This window comes from Nomascus leucogenys, chromosome 21, assembly GCF_006542625.1.
Source record: "Nomascus leucogenys isolate Asia chromosome 21, Asia_NLE_v1, whole genome shotgun sequence".
Lineage (NCBI taxonomy): Eukaryota > Metazoa > Chordata > Mammalia > Primates > Hylobatidae > Nomascus > Nomascus leucogenys.
The window spans coordinates 60,676,538-60,700,029 of NC_044401.1; the positions used below are offsets into that span (position 1 = coordinate 60,676,538).

The window sequence follows — 23,492 nt, forward strand, 5'->3', positions numbered from 1 at the left end:
AAAGAAACTACCATCAGAGTGAACAGGCAACCTACAGAATGGGAGAAAATTTTTGCAACCTACTCATCTGACAAAGGGCTAATATCCAGAATCTACAATGAACTCAAACAAATTTACAAGAAAAAAATGAACAACCCCATCAAAAAGCGGGCGAAGGACATGAACAGACACTTCTCAAAAGAAGACATTTATGCAGCCAAAAAACACATGAAAAAATGCTCATCATCACTGGCCATCAGAGAAATGCAAATCAAAACCACAATGAGATACCATCTCACACCAGTTAGAATGGCCATCATTAAAAAGTCAGGAAACAACAGGTGCTGGAGAGGATGTGGAGAAATAGGAACACTTTTACACTGTTGGTGGGACTGTAAACTAGTTCAACCATTGTGGAAGTCAGTGTGGCGATTCCTCAGGGATCTAGAACTAGAAATACCATTTGACCCAGCCATCCCATTACTGGGTATATACCCAAAGGACTATAAATCATGCTGCTATAAAGACACATGCACACGTATGTTTATTGCGGCACTATTCACAATAGCAAAGACTTGGAACCAACCCAAATGTCCAACAACGATAGACTGGATTAAGAAAATGTGGCACATATACACCATGGAATACTATGCAGCCATAAAAATGATGAGTTCATGTCCTTTGTAGGGACATGGATGAAACTGGAAATCATCATTCTCAGTAAACTATCACAAGTACAAAAAACCAAACACCACATGTTCTCACTCATAGGTGGGAATTGAACAGTGAGAACACATGGACACAGGAAGGGGAACATCACACTCCGGGGACTGTTGTGGGGTGGGGGGAGGGGGGAGGGATAGCATTAGGAGATATACCTAATGCTAAATGACGAGTTAATGGGTGCAGCACACAAACATGGCACATGGATACATATGTAACAAACCTCCACATTGTGCACATGTACCCTAAAACTTAAAGTATAATAATAATAAAATAAAATAAAAAAATATATATATAATCATTCTCATAAAATTAAATATGAGATTTACAAGTACCAGACTCTGTACTAAGTACTGGGAATACAAAGAAAAGAATAAGGCTTAAACTCTTAACTAAGGGTCAGGCTCCCCCAGTACTAAATTCTTAACACACAATTAATCTTCCCAATGACCTTATGAGATAGAGCCTATTATCCTCTCCCATTTTACAGGTGAGAAAACCAAGGTTCACAAAGGTGAAGTAATCTGTTCAGGGTCACACAGCAAAGAATTAATGGAACTTGGATATGAACCAGGAAGCCTGATCCAAGAGCCTCTTTTATTAACCATTAGGGCTGCAGATCTCAGGAGCTCACAAAATTAAAGATGCAAAGTCAGAAGCCATGGGGAATATTGCATAAACAGTCCTTGGATTTCCATTTACTTAAGAACAGGTTATGATGGTTCTCAATACAGGAAATAACTTGGCAAGGAAACAATGGAAGCAAGAGCAAACCCAAATGACTACATGCAGCTCTGCTGATTGCTCAGATAAAGACTCCATCATCCCATTCGGCTGCTTGCCAGCATCTCGCTTTTCCATATGTGTTTGTTAAAATCTAGGGTGCAACGGGTCCACGAGGAAATGGACTAGAAATGCCTCCAAATTGCCCAACTGCCCTATGCACAATTTCTAAACATCAAAATGACTTCAGCTCCAAAATACACTTATATTTGGAAACGCAGCAATTGCTTCCAAAACAGAGATCTTTCTCATTTTAGAAAAAAAAAAAAATGTCAAAGTATGCTGCACCGCAGTTGAAGGAATGCTTTGGAAAAATTTTTAAAACTCACTGCCCAAGTTCCACGGCGGAGGAGCAGATCTTTCCAGCACTGAGGCAGCCTGCAAAGGCAGAGCTGCCTAGGCCCCTCACCTGGGTGCAGGGGACCTCTGGTTTAGCACATGGAATTAAGGAAGTCCTGACCTACATTCCCAAAGCCTGCAGCAGAGCTTGCTTTGAACCAGATTTTCCCACAAGGACAAAGCAGCTCACAACCCAGAAACCTTTATTTTTAATTTAGGGAGAAAAGCAGTCAACAAATCAAGTCACTGTCATGTGACCACCTGTAGAACCAGGCCAGGCTGTAAAAGGAGTTTGCTTCCTTCCAAATAGCTTCTGTCAGACTATTACTGTTATCTCAAAACAGTCACTTCAAATCAGCCACCATATATACATCCAAGCACCAGGCACCTTTACAGTCATGCCAGAAAAACATGACTCCTCTGACTTCCCCTGCTATAGTCCTATTTACTTTTAACATTCTAACCCTGTATTCAAACAGTCCCTGGTTCATTTGTGACAACATGGATGAACCTGGAGGACATTACGCTAAGTGAAATAAGCCAGGCACAGAAAGACAAATACCATATGATCTTGCCTTTAAGTGGAATCTAAAAAGATTGAACTCCTAGAAACAGAGAGTAGAATGGTGGTTACCAGGGGCTGGGGTGGAGGATTGAGATGTTGGCCAAGGGATACAAATTTTAGTTAGGAGGAATAAGTTCCAGAGATCTATTGTACAACATAGTGACTACAGCAAATAACAATATACCGTATACTTGAAACTCACTATGAGTAGTTTTTAAATGTTCTCACCAAAAAAAAAAAAAGCATGTGAGGTAATATATATGTGAATTAACTCAATTTAGCCATTCCACTATATATACATGTTCTAAAACATCATGTTATACAACATAAATATATGTTGATTTAAAAAATAAAATTTTAAATTATGTGCATATATTTCATATATTTGTAAAAAACAAATAGCCACTAGTTAACTTTGTACAGTACATTAGACTCTCTCCCAGGTTCATCTCCCAGCTCCCAAGGCCTATATATAGAACAAGATAAGAGCTCACACTGGACCCAAGCAATGCCTTCCTGATGCATATCCCTCCCCTTGGTCCCAGCTGCAAAAGCGAAACCTAGACCAGCTCTTCCCTGAATAACAAAGTTCAGGTTTTATTAGCCTAGATTTCATTAGCCATGGTTCTTAACCTTGGCGGCACAAGAGAAACACCTGAGAAGCTTTCAAAAAGCCCAATGCCCAGTTAACTCAAAATCCCTGAGCTGGATTCAGCTATCAGTGTTTCTGAGAGTTCTCCAGGTGATTTCCCTGTGCAGCCAAAGTTGAGAACCACGGCTCCCACTCCATCAGTCACCAGCCGTGTGACCTCAGACAAGGTTCTTAAGTTCTGAGTGTATCAGTCTCTCAGTCTCTTCCTAGGGAGGAGGGATGGCTCCCTGAGCTAATGCAGGCAGAGTGCTTAGCACAGGGCCTGGCACAGTCAATTGATCTCGTCCCTTTTAATATTCACAGTGGGGAAGAAATTCTATGAGTGACTGAATTATGATCATTGGACGAAACGTTTCATTTCTGCAGCACTCAAGATTTTGTCTTGTCTTGGAAGGAAACATGAAAGAAGGATTGAGAAGAAAAAGGCGGTGGAGACAATAGCCGCCTTGGGTTCCTCTTATAACTTATATCAACAACTGTTTTTCTTTTTTTTAACAGCCTCCCCCCACCCCCACCCATCCTCAGGTGAAAACATTCTCCTGATAGTCTCACGCCAACTGGATGCAACTCAACACCAAATGTCTTCCAAATGGCTTTTCTACATCTGAACGTCTGCGTTCTATTTTATTCTAATTTATTTAGCTTTTATCCAAAAAAGTCAAAGTTTCTAAACCACTAAACAATAAGAACTTAGAACTCGAATTATATAATCTGCAAATGGCAAGATTTGAGCCCTTTGGGACTGAAGCCATCAGTCAAATACCTAACCCAGTGGTTTTCCACCCTGGCTGTAAAGAATCATCCCCAATTCCAGAGGTTACCTTAATTGATAAATAATTTAATTAATAAATAGATGCTTAGGGCTTTACAGTGGATCCCTAAGTCCTAAGATCTACAATGGAGCCCCAAGCATCTATTTAAAAACTCCCTCAGATAATTCTAACATGTGGCTAGAGCTGAGGACCACTAACCACAACAACAAAAAAGAAAAACAAATGTTTATCATCTAAGATACCAAGTGTATTTCAAAGACCTCCTACAATAAACTAAGCTACCTTTGGAGAAAGATACCAATTCAGGAGGCCTAAAGAAAAACTAATTTGGGTAGAAAAGCTGTCCTGCCTGTGTCTTGTTTTTGTTTTTGTTTTTGAGACAGGGTCTCACTTTGTCACCCAGGCTGGAGTACAGTGGTGCGATCTCGGTTCACCACAGCCTGGAACTCCCAGGCTCAGGTGATCCCCCCAATGTCAGCCTCCTGAGTAGCTGGGACTACAGGTGCATGCTACCACACCCAGCTAATTTATGTATTTTTAGTAGAGACAGTGTTTCACCATGTTGCCCAGGCTGGTCTAGAATTCCCAGGCTCGTCTAGAATTCCCAGGCTCAAGCAATCTGCCCACCTCGGCCTCCCAAAGTGCTGAGATTACAAGCGTGAGACACCGTGCCCAGCCTGCCTACGTCTTTTAACTCAAAAAACAAGTGCAATAATTAAGAACATTTCATTCCAGTGAGACGTTGAGTGAGGTATCATTAGCTACCTCTTAAAGAATGTATCTAAGAATATCAGCATCCCCAAAGGGACAGTGAGATCTGCTGAAATAATGAATGTTCCCTGTGACTGGATCCATAAATCCTATTTGTTTGAAGAAATACCTGTACAAATATAAGACTTTAAACTGAATTAGCACTTGTCAACACATATTCAATAGACAAATTAAGGACCCAGTAAAAAGCCATCCCAATCTTGATATTAAATTTATGTATGCATTTTTCAAGTTGTAAAGCTTAGAACTGAAATCATACTCTGAAAAAAATACATAAGTAAATAAGCCTATTTTGCTTATAAACACACACACACACACACCCCAACAACACACTTCATGAATTTTCAAGTGAGTCAAGGTGACTACTCCAGGAAAGCCACCACCTTACCTCTGAATTTCTTAGGTGGATTGTTAAGGTCCCCGGTTTCTGGCTGTACAACACAACGATCATCAACCAGGCTGTAAAGAAGACAGATAAATGCTCTGTCAAGTGTATGAAAATGAAACTCTTAGCACTGTGCAGAAATCAGATATCCCAGGGCTTTTCCTGTGCAACATTTAGACTGCCATATTCTCCTGCCAGGAACTCTTTACACTAGAGGCTTCCTATGCATGGATCTAAACCTAATCCGAAAGCCCAGGGTTCTGTTCGGTGAAGGACACATTAAGGTTACTGTTTTCTGTGGCTCCTTTCCCATAACCATGTCCATGGTAGATTTGAGTATAGCATGCAAGGTGGCTGAAGTCGCGAGACACAACAAGGAGCCGTTGCATTCAACTAAGAGTCGCTGAGGAGCTGACTTTGTGCCGGGTGAATATGAGCCAGGCCCTTGCTCTTTGGGAGCTCGAGGCTAGTGCAGGAGCCTTAAGAACAAACTGATAAAGAAAATATAATCTAAGGGCTATAAGAGAAGGAAGAAAAAAAACACAGCCAGAAGCGAACTCTGCCTGAAGTCATCTGAGAAGCTGCAGACAGAGGAAGTTCTAATGGAACTACTGGAAGAGTCGAAATAGATGTTGGAGGCTAGAGGGGAGCGTTTCCAGGTGGAAAGAACCATGAGTGCAAACTCATGAAAATATGAAAGGACTCTGGACCATCAAAAGCAACTAGTGGGGAAAGTGCAAAAAAATTACAAATAAATAAGCTCACATTACATAAAGACTCAGTATTTAAAGTTCTGACTGCTAAGTCTAACTTGCACAATTCTTTTAGAAGAACCACTTAAAAATATATTTTTGAACAGATGAGGGAACTGAGACTCTGAGAAGTTACACAACTTGTCCAAGCTCCTAAAACTGGTACTGATAGAACTGGCTAATCTTCCAACTGACCACAGAACTTGCACTTGTTCCCAGCTAACACACCATGGTTTTCCAGGGTTCCTCCATTCATCTGTGCTGCCTCCTCTTATCCCAAATGCAAGGTACCATTAAATATTCAGCCTTTACCCTTACTGTTCTATTCTCCAAGATTCCCTTTTGCCTCCTAAAGTCCTGCCTGTCTTTCAGGACTCAGATTAAGAGCCCCACCTTCTCCACAAAGCCCCCCCAAGCCTTTCCTGCGCCAGACACTCTCTGCCTCTCCTTCTCCATCCTCCCAACCTCACTGACTGAGACTCCAAAGGTGCACCAGGCTACCGGCTCCATGAAGGCCAGAAGATGCCCAAGACTGGCAGCTCAGTATCTATTTGGTGGGTAAATCAAAGTGTCAATGGTACCCCACCAGCAGTGTGCATCCTTCAGCTTCACGACACAAGACCTCACTGTATAAACAAGAGGGACAGTGTAGCCAATGGCCTGAGTTCTCATGTAAAAATTAAGAGCAGAATATACATATATAAAACCCCCACCCTGAGCTCCTGTGAGTGTAAGTACAGTAATGCCCCCAGAGCTAACATAATGCTTGACAGGGTGGGCTCAGAATCCAAGGTAAGGCTAGGTTAATAAATCATCAAGTTCTCACGGCCGGGCGTGGTGGCTCACACCTGTCATCCCAGCACTTTGGGAGGCCGAGATGGGCGGATCACAAGGTCAAGAGATCGAGACCATTCTGGCCAAAATGGCAAAACCCTGTCTCTACTAGAAATTCAAAAATTAGTTGGGCATAGTGGGGGGTGCCTGTAGTCCCAGCTACATGGGAGGCTGAGGCAGGAGAATTGCTGGAACCCAGGAGGTGGAGGGTGCAGTGAGCCAAGATCATGCCACTGCACTCCAGCCTGGCGACAGAGCGAGACTCTGTCTCAAGAAAAAAATAAATAAATAAATCATCAAGTTCTCAAATGGGGAGGAAGTGGTAAGAGGAGCCCCAGTCAGGCTCAGATGACCAATGAATTGTAGATGGCACTCTGCCACCTACTACCAGCATGATCACGACTACGGCATTTTACCCCTACCAGTCTCAGTTTTTTCATCTGTAAAAGGAAAGTTGGTCTCAGGGATTCTTAACGAGGGGGATGTTCATCAGACTCATTGTTTCCAAATATACTGACACCAGGACTCTGTCAACCCAGCTTACTAAAGCTGTGCTGTAGGATGAGGCCCAAGAATCCCCCCCATCTTGTTTTTTTAAAGAGACAGGGTTCTTGCTGTGTTGTCCAGGCTGGTCTTAAAAGCTGGTCTTGAACTCCTGGCCTCAAAGGATCCTCCCATCTCAGCCTCTCAAGTAGCTGGGATTACAGGCATTAGCTACTGCACCAAGCTGAACCTTTATTTTTAACAAGCTAAAAAGGCAATTCAGAAGCATGCCACTGAGTAGTGTGCACACACACACACACTTGCCCTCCAAGATCCTATTGGAGTTCTAAAGTTCAATCAGTAGATGAAGCCATTTGGAGGTAACCACCATCTATACAAATGGGATGGGGCTGGAGTGCTACACAGTGAGTCCCACAGCGACTGGCAGTCACTCATTGTAGTCCACAAGTCCTCCATAAATATTAAAAACAGGAAGAGTTGTCAAACTTTCTCTCCAACCCTATTTTTACACTGCTATCCTCAAATATGTGCAAGCAACTGAGAAAATAAAGTATTCATCTCAAGAAAGTATTAGCAACCCAAAGTTCAAAAAGAAGCGCTCCTCACTTTAAAAGGGCAGGAGGGACTCATCATTAATTTGTTTACAATGTTTGAGGAAAACACTTAAAAAGCACTTCATATGATTTTCAAGAAGAGTTGCCCTGGAAAACAAAGAAGGTACTAAGATCTCAGGGGCTCAGGAGGCACCTGGGTGACTGGGAAATCAAGACACCCAGGGCAAACATGGGAATAGAGTGGGTTGAGGTTTAACCCGGCATCCAGATAGGGGCTGTGCACAGTCAAGGAGGAGAGAGAGCTGTGGGAAGACAAGGAAGCCAGAAAGAGAGAAGCTGGCCTGCAGAGAGCAACTGTTGGCAGCCCTAACCTTGGAGTCTGGAATTTTCTGAGCTGTGAAATCTTGGGCAAGTGACTTTGCCTCTCTGAAGCTCAAAAGTTTTGCCTCCACAAATGGTAAGGATGATAGTGTTCACCATAGACAGTTGTGTGAGGATTAAGGAAGATGTAGGCACAGTATTTAGCATAGTGCCTAGCACACAGCACATACCCACCAGGCTCATTTAGTGCTTTTCATTTATTACTGTTGCTGTCATTGCTGAAAAGAAGAAGAGGGTAAAAGAGGCAACCATAGACGATGAAAAGAGGAAGGTGCCAACCATGAAGAAAGGAGGGACAGTCAGAGGCAGGGCAGCTGTTAAGGGTAGGTCCATAACGGAGATAAATTGTTAAGGGTAGGTCCATAATGGAGATAGGTCAAATGTAGAAAGTCACTGGATCTGGTGATCAGGCAGTCATGGATGACTTCTTTTTCACTGGATGACATTTGAAACAAAATCTCTCCACAGTGGGAGCACAAGTCTAATTGAGCTATAATTCTGTATCTATAATAATGTGCTCCCTGAGTGTGGAGTAACCTGCATGAGAGCCTAGGAATACTCATTCTGCACAAATACCAGAAAACAAGCATGCTTTAAATAATAGCTATAATTAAAAGGAAGGTCCTTGGCTGCTGTAAAAATGAGGTTCTTGGAGAAGCTGCTGGTCTTCCTTCCCCCAGTTTATCTGAGACCAGCTCTTGCCAAATTCAACAATGCCACCCTGGGGCCTCACTACTCCTTTCTACGCAAAGACAATATAGACCATTCGTAACTATTTTGAAGTTAACCATCTTGATTCTCCATTCTGCTTCTGTCTGCCTTTGGGACTATTTCACCTCTCATTTCCTCTTCTAGACAATAGGCGTAGGAGGAGACGGGAGACGATAATCAAATGAGTACATTATGAAATATATTTATACCCTTAAAAGTTGTATAAAGATTGGGAAAAAAGCACAAAAGAGCAAAAATCTGATTTATAGAACTTTATGCAATTTATAATTTTCAAATGCATACAGCAATGTAAAGTAGGAAATGTCTGCTTCAAAGAAAAGAGATAGGCAGCCCAGGAGGTTTGGTCTTTGCTTATATTATAAAGGAGTCACTTATTTGAAAAGAAGAGCCCTTACAAAACTAAAAAGCACTTCTTTGGGCTCTGTAAATATTCATCTTTACACTTTATTCCATTTAAATTGTATTCCATAGTGGAATAAAGGCACTCTCCCTTTTATATAGAAACGAAGAGCAAATTTTAATAAACTCAGAATAGTGTCCTAAATAATGAGGTTTTGCTCTTTCAGAAATATACAGAAAATTGTGTTTTTGTATAAGAGATTAAACTTGGCTAATATGAGATTTGGTGTTTGTGATTTCAACCGCGCTTAGAAAGCCAAGTAAAATGGTAACGTTCTTAGGTTAGAAAAATCACAGTTTTAAGCTGATGTTATGATGTCTTAAACAAATCCTGCCACACAAGAAATTGCATGCTCTTACCCCAAGGTGCTAATAAATCCATTTGTCGATCCCTCCGCGTACAGAGAACAAATGTCTCCAATATGTAGGAAGCTAGACATTTTGTCAGACATGTCTTTCTTGAAAATCCTAGACAAAGTAAAATATGCAGCATTGTTAGAAGAAAAGAAATGTTCAGAGGGGGAAAAAAGTCACTAAGAGTTGGCTTAGCTCAATTTTCCAAAGTGCCTTACTTAAAAGTCAAATTTAAATAAGAGTTTGACAGGCAGGCAATTCAATGAGCCAAGTAAGGACATATGCAACAACATTTTTTCCCGTATATTATTTAATTTCAGGATATTCCAACCACAGTAACATTTGTTTCTAACAAAACCGTGCCTGAATCAGATTCTACAAGTTGAGGACCCTTGATAATAAAAACGGCAGTGAATAGAAAGCCTGCAGGGAACGCAGCCAAGAACGTTGCAGTGATTAGGGAGTCACTTGGAAAGTCTGACTTACGAAACATTAACATATTCAATTTGCCTCAGGGAATGTTAAGTCAGAAGGAAACACCTGGTATAAAAACTTGCTTCTGGCAAGGCCACAGTGCCTGGGCTAAGGTACCAAAGCAACAAAATGACATTAATAAAAGAAAACCTAGTAATAAATACCACAAATTTCCAGCAGGCTTTTAGGCCTTTTAAGAATTCCACAACTGTATGCATTTCACCCAAATGCTACTTAAATGTCTGTCCTTCTCATCCTTCACCAGGAAACACTTCCAGAGGATGAAAACCCTTTAGACAGCACCTGGCCCATATCCTTCAGTATTTGGGTAAGAATAACAAGGTTCCCTGTCCAGGGACACACAGCTAGTTAGAAGCAGTCTTAGAAAAAGTTCTTAAGTCTCAGGAAATCTCTACATAGCCCAGAAACCATTAAACACACACACACACACACACACACACACACACACACACAAATATTAACAAAAATATTGATGTGACTCCTAGAAACAGCTTTCATCAGGGCCATAAATATTGACGAGTGGGAACCGATTGTAAAAAGCTAAATTGACATTTAAAAAACAAACTCATGGGGGAAGACTGTGTGCTGGTGTGGACTGCAGCTAATAGCCCAGTGCTTCCTCAGGCATCTGCTGTGGAGATGCCCAGGGCAACCCAGGTTGTCCCAAAACCCCTCCTCCAAACCCTTTACACCCCTTTCCCCATCAATTTACTCAACTTCCCCTTCCAGAAGCCATTTACCCCACACAGTCACAAGAGTTGTAATGGTGTGGAACAGTATTGTGTCTCCTTCAATTGCTTTCTGGGTGCCAAGTTTTCTTTCAGGAAGAATTATGCAGCAATGATCAGCATGACACTTCGGGAAGCAACCTCCTACCTTAGCAGGAATGTCAGCTACTGAAAGCAAACTTATGTTAAAGAACCTCAGTTCACTGCTTGTGAGAAGCTGCAGGGAAAAGCTAATTTGTCATCCCCTTCCCTCCCCTCCAACAACCCAGACATTGCAGGAGAGATAAAGAGCATTTCATTAAACATGAACTTATTTATAGAGGGAGACAGCAACTGAGAACACAGAATAAACTCTCAAACAAAAGAGCCAGCATCTCTAGACCTTGAGGGAAGATACACAAATAATGTGCAGAAGGACAGTTTGCCAAGTACCACTCTCTGGAATCATGTCAGTCATTGTTTAATTCTTCGTAACTACATATGTTACACCTAAAGGCAAACCAGTGTTTTAAACAGCATCCAGAAAGGTGGCACAAATGGAAAACATCAAGGGGGATTAATATTTCCCTTCTGCGCTTATATTATAAAGCTTTATCTTAAAGGGTCAGGAAGTCAGCATACTTCTAAGACCAATTATTAGAAGACAATTTGTTTGAATTTTGAACCAGACCAAATTTATGTCTGTACACCCTGGCATCCTGAAAGGACACCAGGGAATTTCCAAATGCAGAAGAGCAGGTATGTGCTCTGCAAGAGGACTAGGGCCTTGTCCAGTGTGACTAAGGCTCTCCTTTCAGGACCACCCTTCAGATAAGCATTCAGCCCCAGTAGAGACTAGGCCAGAAAATGCCTGCTGTTTTGTGAACCATCACCACCACCTGGATACCTTACTGAACGATTCCAGGCCCTTAATGGGAAGAAGCAGACAATTCAGTGTCCTCGAGTGACAAAGCATGATGTACCCCATGTTGCTTGCAGCTGATCATTGCAATAGATGTCTGGACATTGCATTCCTACAGCACAGTTCTGCATTATTTTCTTTTCTGATAATAATAGCTGGCATTTATCAAGGATTTCTCATGCCCACCATTGTGCTGAGTGCTTTACAAATGTTCTCTTAGTGAATCCTCATGACCACAGCAGGAGGTAGGAACTACCATTATTGCCATTTTGTTGTTGAAGACACTGAGGTGTAATACAGAGAGGTAAGATCCCCACGTCACATAAAATTAGCAAGCAGGAGGACCAGGGTTGTTACAACCCAGGTCTATCTGACTTTTTTTTTTTTTTTTTTTGAGACGGAGTCTCGCTCTGTCACCCAGGCTGGAGTGCAGTGGCGCCATCTCAGCTCACTGCAACCTCCACTTCCCGGGTTCAAGCGATTCTCCTGCCTCAGCCTCCTGAGTAGCTGGGATTACAGGCACCCACCGCCATGCCTGGCTAAATGTTTGTATTTTTTGTAGAGATGGGGTTTTGCCATGTTGGCCAGGCTGGTCTTGACCTCCTGGCCTCAAATGATCTGCCTGCCTCAGCCTCCCAAAGTGCTGGGATGACAGCCACGAGCCACCGCACCCAACCTATGTCTACCTGACTCTTCAGTGGAGATGTTTATCAACAGTGATCCTGGGAACACAGGTTAAAATGTTAAATGTTCTTATGCTCCGGATGATTACGGAGAACTGAGTTTCTTCTTATGCACAATTCTGTTTTCTAATTTTTCTACCATGACTCTGTAATACTTTCATAAGTCAGAAAAAAAAATTAAGCATCTTCTAACCAAGATACTTATTAAGTGGCCGAGATAAGTGAGTAAGTAACCTTTAGCTACATTTTACATCTCCCCCTGAAATCACAGGCCAGTCCACCCACCACAGCTAATGATCCTCTGGGCAATCCGCCAGGGGTCCCAATTAAAAACAACCAAAAAGTGGGGGAGGACAGATCCTTCCCCAGGGGTCTCATGTGATAATTCCCCTCACAAAGGACTGGGCAGAAAGCTTGCAGGTCTGGCTAGAAACCTCTGGAGATCTCCTCTGGCCTCCCCTTAGTGAAGTGGAGGAAGGAGATTGGGGGAGGAGGATAGATTTTAGTGCAATTATCAGTGATGTCCTGGAAGGAAAAACAAAGGCCGGGAAAGTCAACAGAACAGGCCTCTGTGGTCTGGAGGGGTGGAGGTGGAAAGTCCGCCCCAGAAGTGATGGGCCTAGGAGCAATCTTCTGGAAGACTTCCTGTTGTTCAGGGCTGGGTGGGAGAGCCCGCCTCTTTATCTGATCGTGGACCATTTGTGCCTGTGAACTTCTAGCAGCTGCACTCAGGGCTCCTATGTCACTCACACCATGACAAGGACCACCTCAGAGAAAACAGAGCTGGCGCCAACCTGCCACGGAGCTGCAGAACTTCAAACACTTACGGACACCCGGGGCTCTGCTGACAAGCCATGCCTGACACACATGAGGGCAGGCTTAGGGACTCAGCTCCCACACTCCACCCTGGCTCTCTGCCCCTAAGCTCTTATTATTATTATTATTATTATTATTATCATCATCTAGCTTATTATTAGGAGCCCACCACCACCTCTCTGCTTTCATTTCCTCCTCTGTTAAATGGGGATAATTTAACTTCAAGAGGCTGTGGTGAGCAATGGATGAAATAATGCTTGAAAAGCACCTGGTACAGTGGCTGACATACTTGAATTGATCTATGCTAGTTATTTTTATTTTTCTTCCATGAGAGATAAGTGGAATTCTGAAAGATTCCAGGGCATCAAAATTTAAATTCAGTAAAGGATCCCCTGTTTAAAAAGTCAGATGTGTATCATAACAAATGAACTCCTATATGACCCATGATGACAGATTTTACTTCAGGGAAGATAATTTATCCTTCCTAATTCCCCTGATGAAAAAAGGTGAACAGTAGCGAATTACACTCAACTGCCAGCCACAGAGCATTCTAACCTTTCAAAAAACACAGAATCACGGAATAAAAGTTGGAAGGAACCCTGTAAAGCATGTAATTCCACCCCCTGCCCAATAATGAAATCTCCCCATCATGCTGCCTATGGATGGTCTCACTGGGCAATAGAGCCTATTCTATGTTCAAACAGCCTTGTTCAAACAATTACTCCTAAACCAGGCACAGTGGCTCATGCCTGTCATCACATTTTAAACGGCCAAGGTGGGAGGATGGCTTCAAGCAAGGAGTTTGAGACCAGCCAGACCCCATTTCTACAAAAAATAAAAATAAAAATACATTAGCAGAGCATGGTGGTACACATCTGTAACCCCAGCTACTGTGGGAGGATCACTTGAGCCCAGGAGCTGCAGGCTGCAGTGAGCTGTGATCATACCACTGCATTCCAGCCTGGGCAACAGAGCAAGACCCTGCCTGTGAAAAAATAAAACAATTACTCCTGTCCCCTCCCTTAGCCCCACAAAGGACAGCTGCCTCCGAGAACTTTCGCTATTCATCTGTCCTCTGACGCATCTAAGACCTCTGCATATGTGAATGCTATCTAGATTATTTCTCCTTAAGGCTTTGCTTCTTTTCACAAAGCATCACCATCCTCCCCGCAATTCCTGACACAGAATGACCTCAAGAGCACCTCTCAGCCCGTGACAGGCAGGAGCTGAGGCTCCAGAGTCAAAGTGCACAAGTTCAAACCCCAGCTCTGCCACTTACTCACTGAAGAACTTCAGGCAAGTTCCAGAACTTCCCTAAGCCTCGCTTTTCCCAGCTGTAAAATGGGGAGAATAAGAGCACCTACCTCAGCAAGCTGGCATAAGGTTCAGCAAGACAGTGTTTATAAACACTCAGCAAAGCATCTGGCATGAAGTAGGCATGCCATCAATATATGCTATTACTATTAGACTGCCACCGCCACCGCCACCTACCACCATTCTGATGGGTGGAAGCACCTGTTAAAACAGGATTCTTCCAAGGTGGCTTTGGCCAAGGCAAAGAAAGGTAGATCACTGCCTCTGGGAGATACTCTTACAGAGGGAAGCTGTGGCAGCTTTGTTGAGCCTCACACCACCCTCTGGCTGAGCTTCCCTTTGCCCTCTATTGAAATTGCTCCCTGAGCTGTGCGTAAAAAAAAAAGGGCAGGGAGGATTTGATTCTATTCCCAAGAAAGGTGCAAATAAAGAAAAAAACAAATGCAGAGAGATCTCCTTGGGGAAGAGAAGCCAGAGCTGCTCTTCAGAATCTGTATTGCTCTCTGCCTTCTCTATATCTTTCCTGGTCTTCTCATCCACTACGCTGGCTCCAGTCACTGTTACGTGAAGAGGATTCCCAAATCTGTCTCTCATGTCCCACAGCTACTAGAGTTTTGCTCCTAGCGGCTCACAGCATCTCAATGTACCAAAAAGAATTTACCTGCCTGCCCAACCTGTTCCTCCTTCATAGCCATTTCTCAGCGACCACCAGCAAAGCCTGGTGGCTCCTCCAGTCCTCCCTCTCTCATGTTCCCTGCCACAGGACCTTCGCCTGTGCTGTTTTCTCAAGCCCGCAACACTCTCATCCCTACCCCACCCCTTGCTCTAATTATAGCCAAGTCACCCTCCAGCTCGAAATTCAACTACCATTTCCACCAGAAAATCTTCCCCATCCCCTCGGACGAAGTTAAATTCCACTCTTATAAACTCTGCACCATGGATCTCTCCTTCCCAGTCTTCATCTCAGTTACAAGTTCACATTTATTTGTGCAATTCCTGTCTGACACCCTACAAGGCATATGCTGTATTCTGGAGATCTGTGTGTGATGTGTTTTATATACAACTGTATTCCAAACACCAACACCTAGCACATAGTAGGTATCCAGTAAACACCTGTCAAATAAATGAATGAAAAAGTCTAATCCAGCATCAATTTTTGCTGACTTTAAGCTTTACTATATCTCTTGACTCTTCTAGCTTCCTTGCCCCTGCTAACCTGAGTCTCAGCCAGTATCATTTCTCAACTGGACTCCCTAAGGCCTTCCTACTCATTTCTCTGAATCTGTCTTTCCTCCTCAATCTATCCTGCCTACAATATCCAGCATGATATTTTAGAAACATAAATCAGACCATATCATCTCCCTGCTTAAAACCTTCCAACATCTCTTTGGAGCTCTTCATGATCTAGCCCTGCCTACCTTGACCCCTGCTCTCCATACTCCAGCCATAATGATTTTTTTTCCAGGGCCCCCACCATGCTCTGTTCCCTGGGCCTTTGCACATGCTGTCTCTGCAGCCTGAGACATCTCCCTCCCTCTCCCACCACCACTTGTGGCTAACTCCCACTCACCTTCACAGCCCCAGTTTGATGTCTCCACCTCTGGGAAGCCCTCTCTGACCTCCCAAATCTGGGTTATATGTTTCCAACATACTCTTCTATATAGCAACCTGGGTCCACTACCATTGTCTTAACATTGCTAATTCACTTGTTTGTTCATCTTCTCCACTAGACTGCAAACTCATGAGGGCAAGAACCTCAGTTGTCTTCTTTCCTTTTGCATCCTAGTACCTGGTAGTACCTGGGATACAGCAAGCAGTCAAATATGGGTTCAATGTCACTTTAGTGCCATTGTATCTGCTGCCTAGAAGAGTTTATACTGGTTTTGTTTTTTAGAGTCATGGTCTCACTCTGTCACCCAGGCTGGAATGTAGTGGTGCAATCATAGCTCACTGCCAGGCTAAAGTGATCCTCCCACCTCAGCCTCCTGAGTAGCTAGAACTACCGGTGCATACCACCATGTCTGGCTAAGTTTTTTCATTCTTATTTTTGTAGACAGAAGGTCTCACTATGGTGCCCAGGTTGGTCTTGAACTCTGGCCTGAAGTAATCCTCCTGCTTCAGCCTCTCAAAGTGCTGGAATTACAGGCATGAGCCACCACACCTGGTTTGTTTTTTAGGTGACTGTTCTCCAAAACAAATTAAAGCCAAATTTACAGTGTTGGATCAAGAAGAACAGAAACCTACTTGGCCCTTTTCAATAGATTTCTATGAGAAATTTGGAAGCAAGAAACAAAATATCTAACTTTTATCCCTGGAAAGATACTCTAACTTTTATCCCCATTGATCATCCCCTCCACATGTCTAAAATGGCTTGGAGTACTGACAAGAGTGTACACTTGGAAACAGACTCAGAACATGTGAGTCTGAATTCTAGCCTCATAAATTACCAGCTGTGTGTCCTTAAGCAACTTCCATAACTTCTCTGAACTTCAGCTCTCTTATCTGTAAAAAAGGGGGCAACCTTTCATATTTCTCAGGGTCATTGTGAGGAGTAAACCAAATAATGCACATAAAGTGGTCAACACAATACTTGGCCCTTTATGCTCATTTTCTGTATGTCCAAATGAGTCTGAAATGAAAACATTCATTTTTGTTCCTTCAAAGTCTTCACTCACCTCTGTCCTGTGATTCCTCTACTTGATGAATGTTGCTTACCTGGTCAATACTCTAGGAAATACATCTGGAGAAACAAGGATCCCAGAAATGTTTAAATCCTCTGTAAGCCCACGAGGTGGCTGATACTTGGACAGCATCTCCAAAGTACTGTTGTTTTTCAGTACCCAAACTCACAATACCCAAGCTGGCCAGACCTCAACTCAACTCCCCCGCCTTCTAACATCAATCTAGGTCCCCTGCTGGCAGTGGGGGTGGTGGAAACCTCTTCAAAGGGATAGTAATTCAATATTTAGAACCTCTTCCACTCTGGTGTTAAAACAGGCCAAAGCACAGCCTCACTAAAAAAGAAATATGTTCATTTAATTTTAAGCAGCAGCTCAAGATAGGTTTGGAAATTTTTTTTTTCTAAAAGCTTTTAGTGTGATAGAAAACTCACTCATTTGACTGTGGCAGAAAACTCACTTATTGAAATTTTTCCATCTATTATTTCTCCTGCACACACTTAACTAATTGCATTCATTTAAAAAAAAAAAAAAAAAAAAAAAAAACCTCGATTTTCGCCTACACCGAATTCCAAATTTAAACGTTAACAACTCCTGAAACTGAGACACTTCATTAACCAAGAAGTTTCCTAAGGGATCACTTAATCCTCAAGGGTGGACAGGCTTGGGAGGAAATGAGAAATTGACTTTATACTAGTTAAGGGACCCCAAAACCACAGACCTGCCAGTTTTTACCAAGACACAAAGGCAAGCCTCCTACGTTTAATTAAGATGAAGCCGCCTGGCCACTGGGGTTGAACGGTCTGACTTTCAGTAATGGGGGGTCAGGGGAGTCCCACTGACAGTCTGACCTTAAATGAAACCCTTCTGAGCATGAGAGTCAGGTACTTTGGATCCCCGCCATGCCTGCACCCCCTCGCCTCGTCCCCACAGTGCACTATTAATTTCCTGATGACCAAGCTCCTCTGTTTTTTACCACAAAATTACCTTAACAGTGAAAATCTTATATATCACTGACCCAAGACACATGCAAAACACTCCCCAGAGGCCTGAATTTGTAATCATTTAACCTCCTTAAACAGTGAAGCTGGCTAGCACAGAATATAGCTCATCTATTATTAAAAGCTTCTACCCTGGTTCCTTAAACACCAGTTATGACAGAACCTAAGAGCAATAAGCATCAATCTAATTTCTATTGTAGGACACAACTTCATCTGAGGCCAAAAGCTACAAAAAGAACCAAGGGTTGGAGACTAACAGTTATAAAGGAAGTTACACTTGAAGCTGCTATTCCCAGACACAGAGAGGAACCTATGCTTTATAATTTTTTAATGACCCATCCCACTGCAGAACTTCTGGACTACTTGGTATAATCTTGCTCATAAGAAAAAGATGAACGTAAGACAAGTACCACTAGCTTCCACATTCTCAGCGTTTCTTTGCATTTCAGGAGGAGCTTTAGGAAGCAATTTTGTTTTACAAAAACAACTGAAAAGTATCCCCGTGCATTTATTTCTGAACAGAAAGATCTGATATAATACTCAGACTTAGAGATGGTCAATTGCACCCTGTCACTTAAGCCTTCAATTTCTCCCTGTCTCTAATGTTCCATGCCACAATCCCACATTTCAAATTACCTATGTATTCTAGGAGCTGGCGGCCCTCAATGGTGGCCCAAGGGTCAGGGAAACTTCAAGGTCAAAACTATTTTCACAATAACAGCGAGGCATTATTTTCATTTTCACTCAGTCTCTCACACATGTACAGTGAAGCTTTCCAGAGTCTGCAAGGCACATGATGTAACAACAGACTGAAGACAGAAACAGATATATGATCTGTGAATCCAGCTATGTTCTGTGAAGCCAGACCTCAAAGTGATTCGCAAAAAAAAAAAAAAAATTGCTACTCTTCTCAAAATTTTTGTTTGGGAAAATATTCTTATTGTTCATTAAAAAGATGTCAATAGGTTAATGTGTAATTGGTTTTTAAAAATATTTTTTCAGTGTTCATATTCTCAGTGTTAATTTCTAACATCGTAAACACAGACAGACATAACTCACATCAACAGAAGTTCTTTAGGGTCCTGAATTGCTTTTAGGCATGTAAAGAGCTCCTGAGAGCCAGAAGTTTGAAAACTGCTGCCATAAACTTTTCTTTAAGAGTTGTCCTGGCAATGACTGTGTGCTTAGGACTCTCACTGTATAAGTTTGGAAACTTTATATAACAGGACGAAAATGCAAAATATACAACTGAACAGCCAGGGCTCTAGAAAGTGAACTGTTCCATTTGAAACTTAAATCTTCCTTCTTATCGAACATATTTATTGATACCTACTGTATGCCACCCCTACACTAGGTACTGGGGATACAGATCAAAGCAAGACGTACAAGGTGCCTGCTTCCGTGATACCTATAATCTAGTGAGGGTAGACAGACAGGAAACAGATAAAACAAGCAAGACAAGTCAGATAGTAATGAGTATATGCAAAAAATTAAAACTGGGTGATATGATTAAGTGACAATGCAATTTTGGCTGGTCAGAAAAAAACAAGAAGAGACGTTTAAGCGAAGACCTGAAAGTCAAGATAGAGGCAGTCATGCAAAAAAAAAATCAGGCGGAAGAGCATTTTAGGTAGAGCAAACAGCTAGTACAAAGGCCGTAAAGCAGAAAAGAGCTTAGGAAATTCCAGAAACAGAAAGCCGGCCCAATGTCTGCAGCATTAATGGGGAAAGGAAGAAAGTACAGGTTAAAGACAGGGTAGAGAAGATAGAACCAGTAGGACTTCACAAGCCAGTGTAAAAAGTTGGCCTTCTATTCTAAATGTAATGGGAAGTCAATCAAGTTACTTTCTTTATCTGGCCCTCGATTTCCTCATCTGCAGAATGGGGATAACGAGGACTTATCTCTTAGTTATGGTGACAATTAATTGTGAAAAAGAAAATATGCTTACTTAGCACATAGAAAGGGGGATGGAGGAAGCATTCCTATTCGCTGTTATAATTCTACTTTCTAATCTGTTCTATTTTCTGGTCTCATAAACTACTCTTTCTAAACTTCTTAGGCTTATAATCAGCAGAGGATCAGCTCTACCAAACAGCAAAGTCCAAATGACAAGTGAATATGCAAAACGGACACATGAGATGCACTGACCTCAACATGTCAATGCCAACTCCAACAGAATGTTTTCCCCACTATTCCTAATAAAAACAGAACGAAAGCACAGCCAGGTGAGGAGTGAATGCCAGCATCTCACTCACACAGCACCCTTTGCGTCTATCCTCCAGTCGTCAAGCTTTGCCACCGGGCCCCAAAGCATCTGCCTTTGGACAGTCATTCTTCTGCTAAAAAATGTAGCCAACAAGTCCATCAGCCTTCCCCATTCTCTCTTGGCATATCCACACCACCTCCACCTCCTAAAAAACAAAAGGCCCTTGCCAACGTCCTTTGGTGCTAGTTTTCTTGCTGCTTGCTTTAAAAAGAATAAAAATTGAAAAGCTTCCTTTAGGCCAGACGCAGTGACTCACACCTGTCATCCCAACACTTTGGGAGGCCAAGGTGGGTGGATCACTTGAGGTCAGGAGTTCGAGACCATCCTGGCCAACATGGCAAAACCCTGTCTTTACTAAGAATACAAAAATTAGCCGGGCGTGGTGGCTTGTGCCTGTAGTCCCAGCTACTTGGGAGGCCAAGGCAGCAGAATCGCTTGGACCTGGGAGGTGGAGGTTGCAGTGGACTGAGATCACGCCACTGCACTCCAGCCTGGGTGACAGACGAGACTCCTTCTCAAAAACAAGGAAAAAAAAAAGCTTCCTTTAAAGTTAGGCAGCAAAGAGAGGGGCTTACACATAGGGCTTTTGCTCAAAGCACCTGGCAAGCCAAGAGGCCATAAGGCAGTTGGCCCCTCAGAACCGAGGATAAGGACGAAGACAAAAAGGCACCGTTTCACTTTTTAGGTCAAGCAGCACCCAGCAGGGCAGGTTAACGATGGGCTGAGCCTGGCAAACCATGAGGTCTTTCACAGGAAAAAAAAAAAGGAGTATGCCCAGGAAAAGGAAGAGCTGCTGGCATTTGATCAATCTCCTGGCAAGAGGCCAAGGAAACTCCCTACAGAGTGAGCACAAGTCTCCCTGCGATGCCCTCACCCAGGTACATATATGGTAATATGGCTGTAAATGTGAGGTAGAGAAAACCTAACACATTTACGGATGACTTGTTCAAGAGGGAGAAAAAGGCTTCCTTTACAACAGTCTCTGCTCCTGTTCCTGGGCACTCTCAGGGTTAATTTTGGACTTCCTTTGAGCAAAGATGCTTGGTGATATCATCTTTATTGTGAAATGAGGATGAACAGCACATTTTTGAATTGGACACAATGCCACCCTCCTCCCCACACGTTTTCACACAGCTCCCCCTCCTTGCCTTCTTGTCCCATTAGCTGCTAATCAGATTGTCCTCAGAAATGCAGCATGTCCCCATCATCAGATAATTTATTCTCTTGCAAAAAGCACTTCTCTGGGAGCATAGAAAATCGTATTATGCTTTCGTTTTCAGGCAGTCCCAAAGGAAGTCACCAACTCAGAAGTTTCAACTTTAAGCAAGGCCCTTCATGGCCTCCCAGAAACTGCAGCTGTAAATCTGAAGTTCGGAGGAGTGATTCTCTAGTATAATACAACGTTGCTCATTCTCCATTCCCCCCGCCACGCACACATACACACACAAAAATAAATCTACTCGCTTTTTCAGACATGTCTGCTAAATAACCTTTTCCCCAACCAGGTACAGTATCTACAGAGTTATTTCTCAAAAAAAGATGCCCGCACTGACATTTGGTCTCATAGCTTCTATTCTTCAAGGCCAAAGTAAGAGAAGCCAACCAAAGGCTCAACATTTCCAAGGCAGAGAGCTGCAGATTTGGTGAGTGGAGAGCAATTAGCTAAAACTCTTTAATTTACGGGTAGAAAAAACAAATCTGAGGCCCAGTGATTTCTTGGAGGTCACACAGCTGATGAGTGGCCAAAGCTAGACCACAGGGCTCCAGATACCAAGGCCAGTGTTTTTTTGTTTTTTGGCTTTTAGGAGGGGGTGAGAGGGGGAGGGTTCTTATTTTGTTAAAAAATTGAAGCCAGTCCCAGCCTGAAGAGACACCCCTCTGCCCACACAGCCCAAACCTCAAAAAACCAGCAAATCAAGTTAGGTCAATATCCTCAGAGAGAGGCGAAAGTCTCACCAAGCCAGAAAAATTCACTCAAGGACAGGGTTTCTCAACCTGTTCACTACTGACATTCTAGGGCAGAGAGTTCTCCGTTGTGTGTGTGTGTGTTGGGGCTGGGGGGTTGGGGGGCTATCCTGTGCACTGTAGGATGTTGAGCAGCATCCCTGGCCTCTGTTCACAAAATGCCAGTAGCACCCCACCCCTGCCTGCCAGACAGAACAAGCAAAAATGTCTCCAGACAATACCAAATGTCCCCTGGAGGACAAAATCACCCTCCCTGTCCCCATTGAGACCACTGCTCTAGGACATAGATAGGTTTTGCTTTGTTTTTTATCTGTAAGGACTTCTGCAAACATTTGTTTTTAGACAACTCGGCAGCAATGACCCGAAGCAGGTATTTTTATTTTTACACCTATTCTACAGAAGAGGAAACAGATGCACAGATGTTCCATGTTTTGCCCCTTACACAAGAAGCAGTCCGCACTCCGTACTGTGGAGTCCCCATCCTGTGGCTCACTAGGGCAGTACCATTACGACCTGAGAGCAGCTTGGTTTCACTACCTGATTTTTCCACTCCCTTTTATGAACACTCAACAGTTTCCCAAGACAAATGTCCAGTAGAGATTTGTAGTGAACAGCACCTCAAAAGCTATCAGAAGGAAATGCTTAATAGATCTCTACATGGTCCTCACGTCACCCTCTGCAGTAAAGGGCTTTTCTTTTTTTTTTTTTATTGAGATGGAGTCTCACTCTGCCCCCCACGCTGGAGTGCAGTGGTGTGATCTCAGCTCACTACAACCTCCACCTCCTGAGTTCAAGCAATTCTCCTGCCTCAGCCTCCCAAGTAGCTGGACTACAGGTGCCCACCATCACGCCCAGCTAATTTTTTTTGTATTTTTAGTAGAGATGGGGTTTCACCATGCTGGCCAGGCTGGTCTCAAACTCCTGACCTCAGGTGATCCACCCACCTTGGCATCCCAAAGTGCTAGGATTACAGGTGTGAGCAACGATGCCTGGCTGTAAGGCTTTTCAAAGAAAGATGCCAGTTCAAGAAATATTTAATCAGGAGAGGGGTACAGGGGCCGGGCGCAGTGGATCACGCCTGTAATTCCAGCACTTTGGGAGGCCAAGGTGGGCAGGTCACGGGGTCAAGAGATCGAGACCATCCTAGCCAACATGGTGAAATCC

At 43.1% G+C, this 23,492-nt stretch overlaps 1 protein-coding gene across 8 annotated transcripts in view; it reads right to left on the reverse strand.

The window, feature by feature from the left end:
* Nucleotides 1-23,492, reverse strand: part of ITPR1 (inositol 1,4,5-trisphosphate receptor type 1) — a 359,375-nt gene that overhangs the window by 326,573 nt on the left and 9,310 nt on the right. For all 8 annotated transcript variants that reach the window (XM_030802235.1, XM_030802234.1, XM_030802233.1 and 5 more), the window contains exons 3-4: nucleotides 9,487-9,594; nucleotides 4,974-5,044 (exon numbers count right to left, since the gene is read on the reverse strand). In XM_030802235.1, the coding sequence (XP_030658095.1) occupies nucleotides 4,974-5,044; nucleotides 9,487-9,578 (163 nt within the window). In that variant the 5' untranslated portion in view covers nucleotides 9,579-9,594. The remainder of the gene's footprint in view (nucleotides 1-4,973; nucleotides 5,045-9,486; nucleotides 9,595-23,492) is intronic.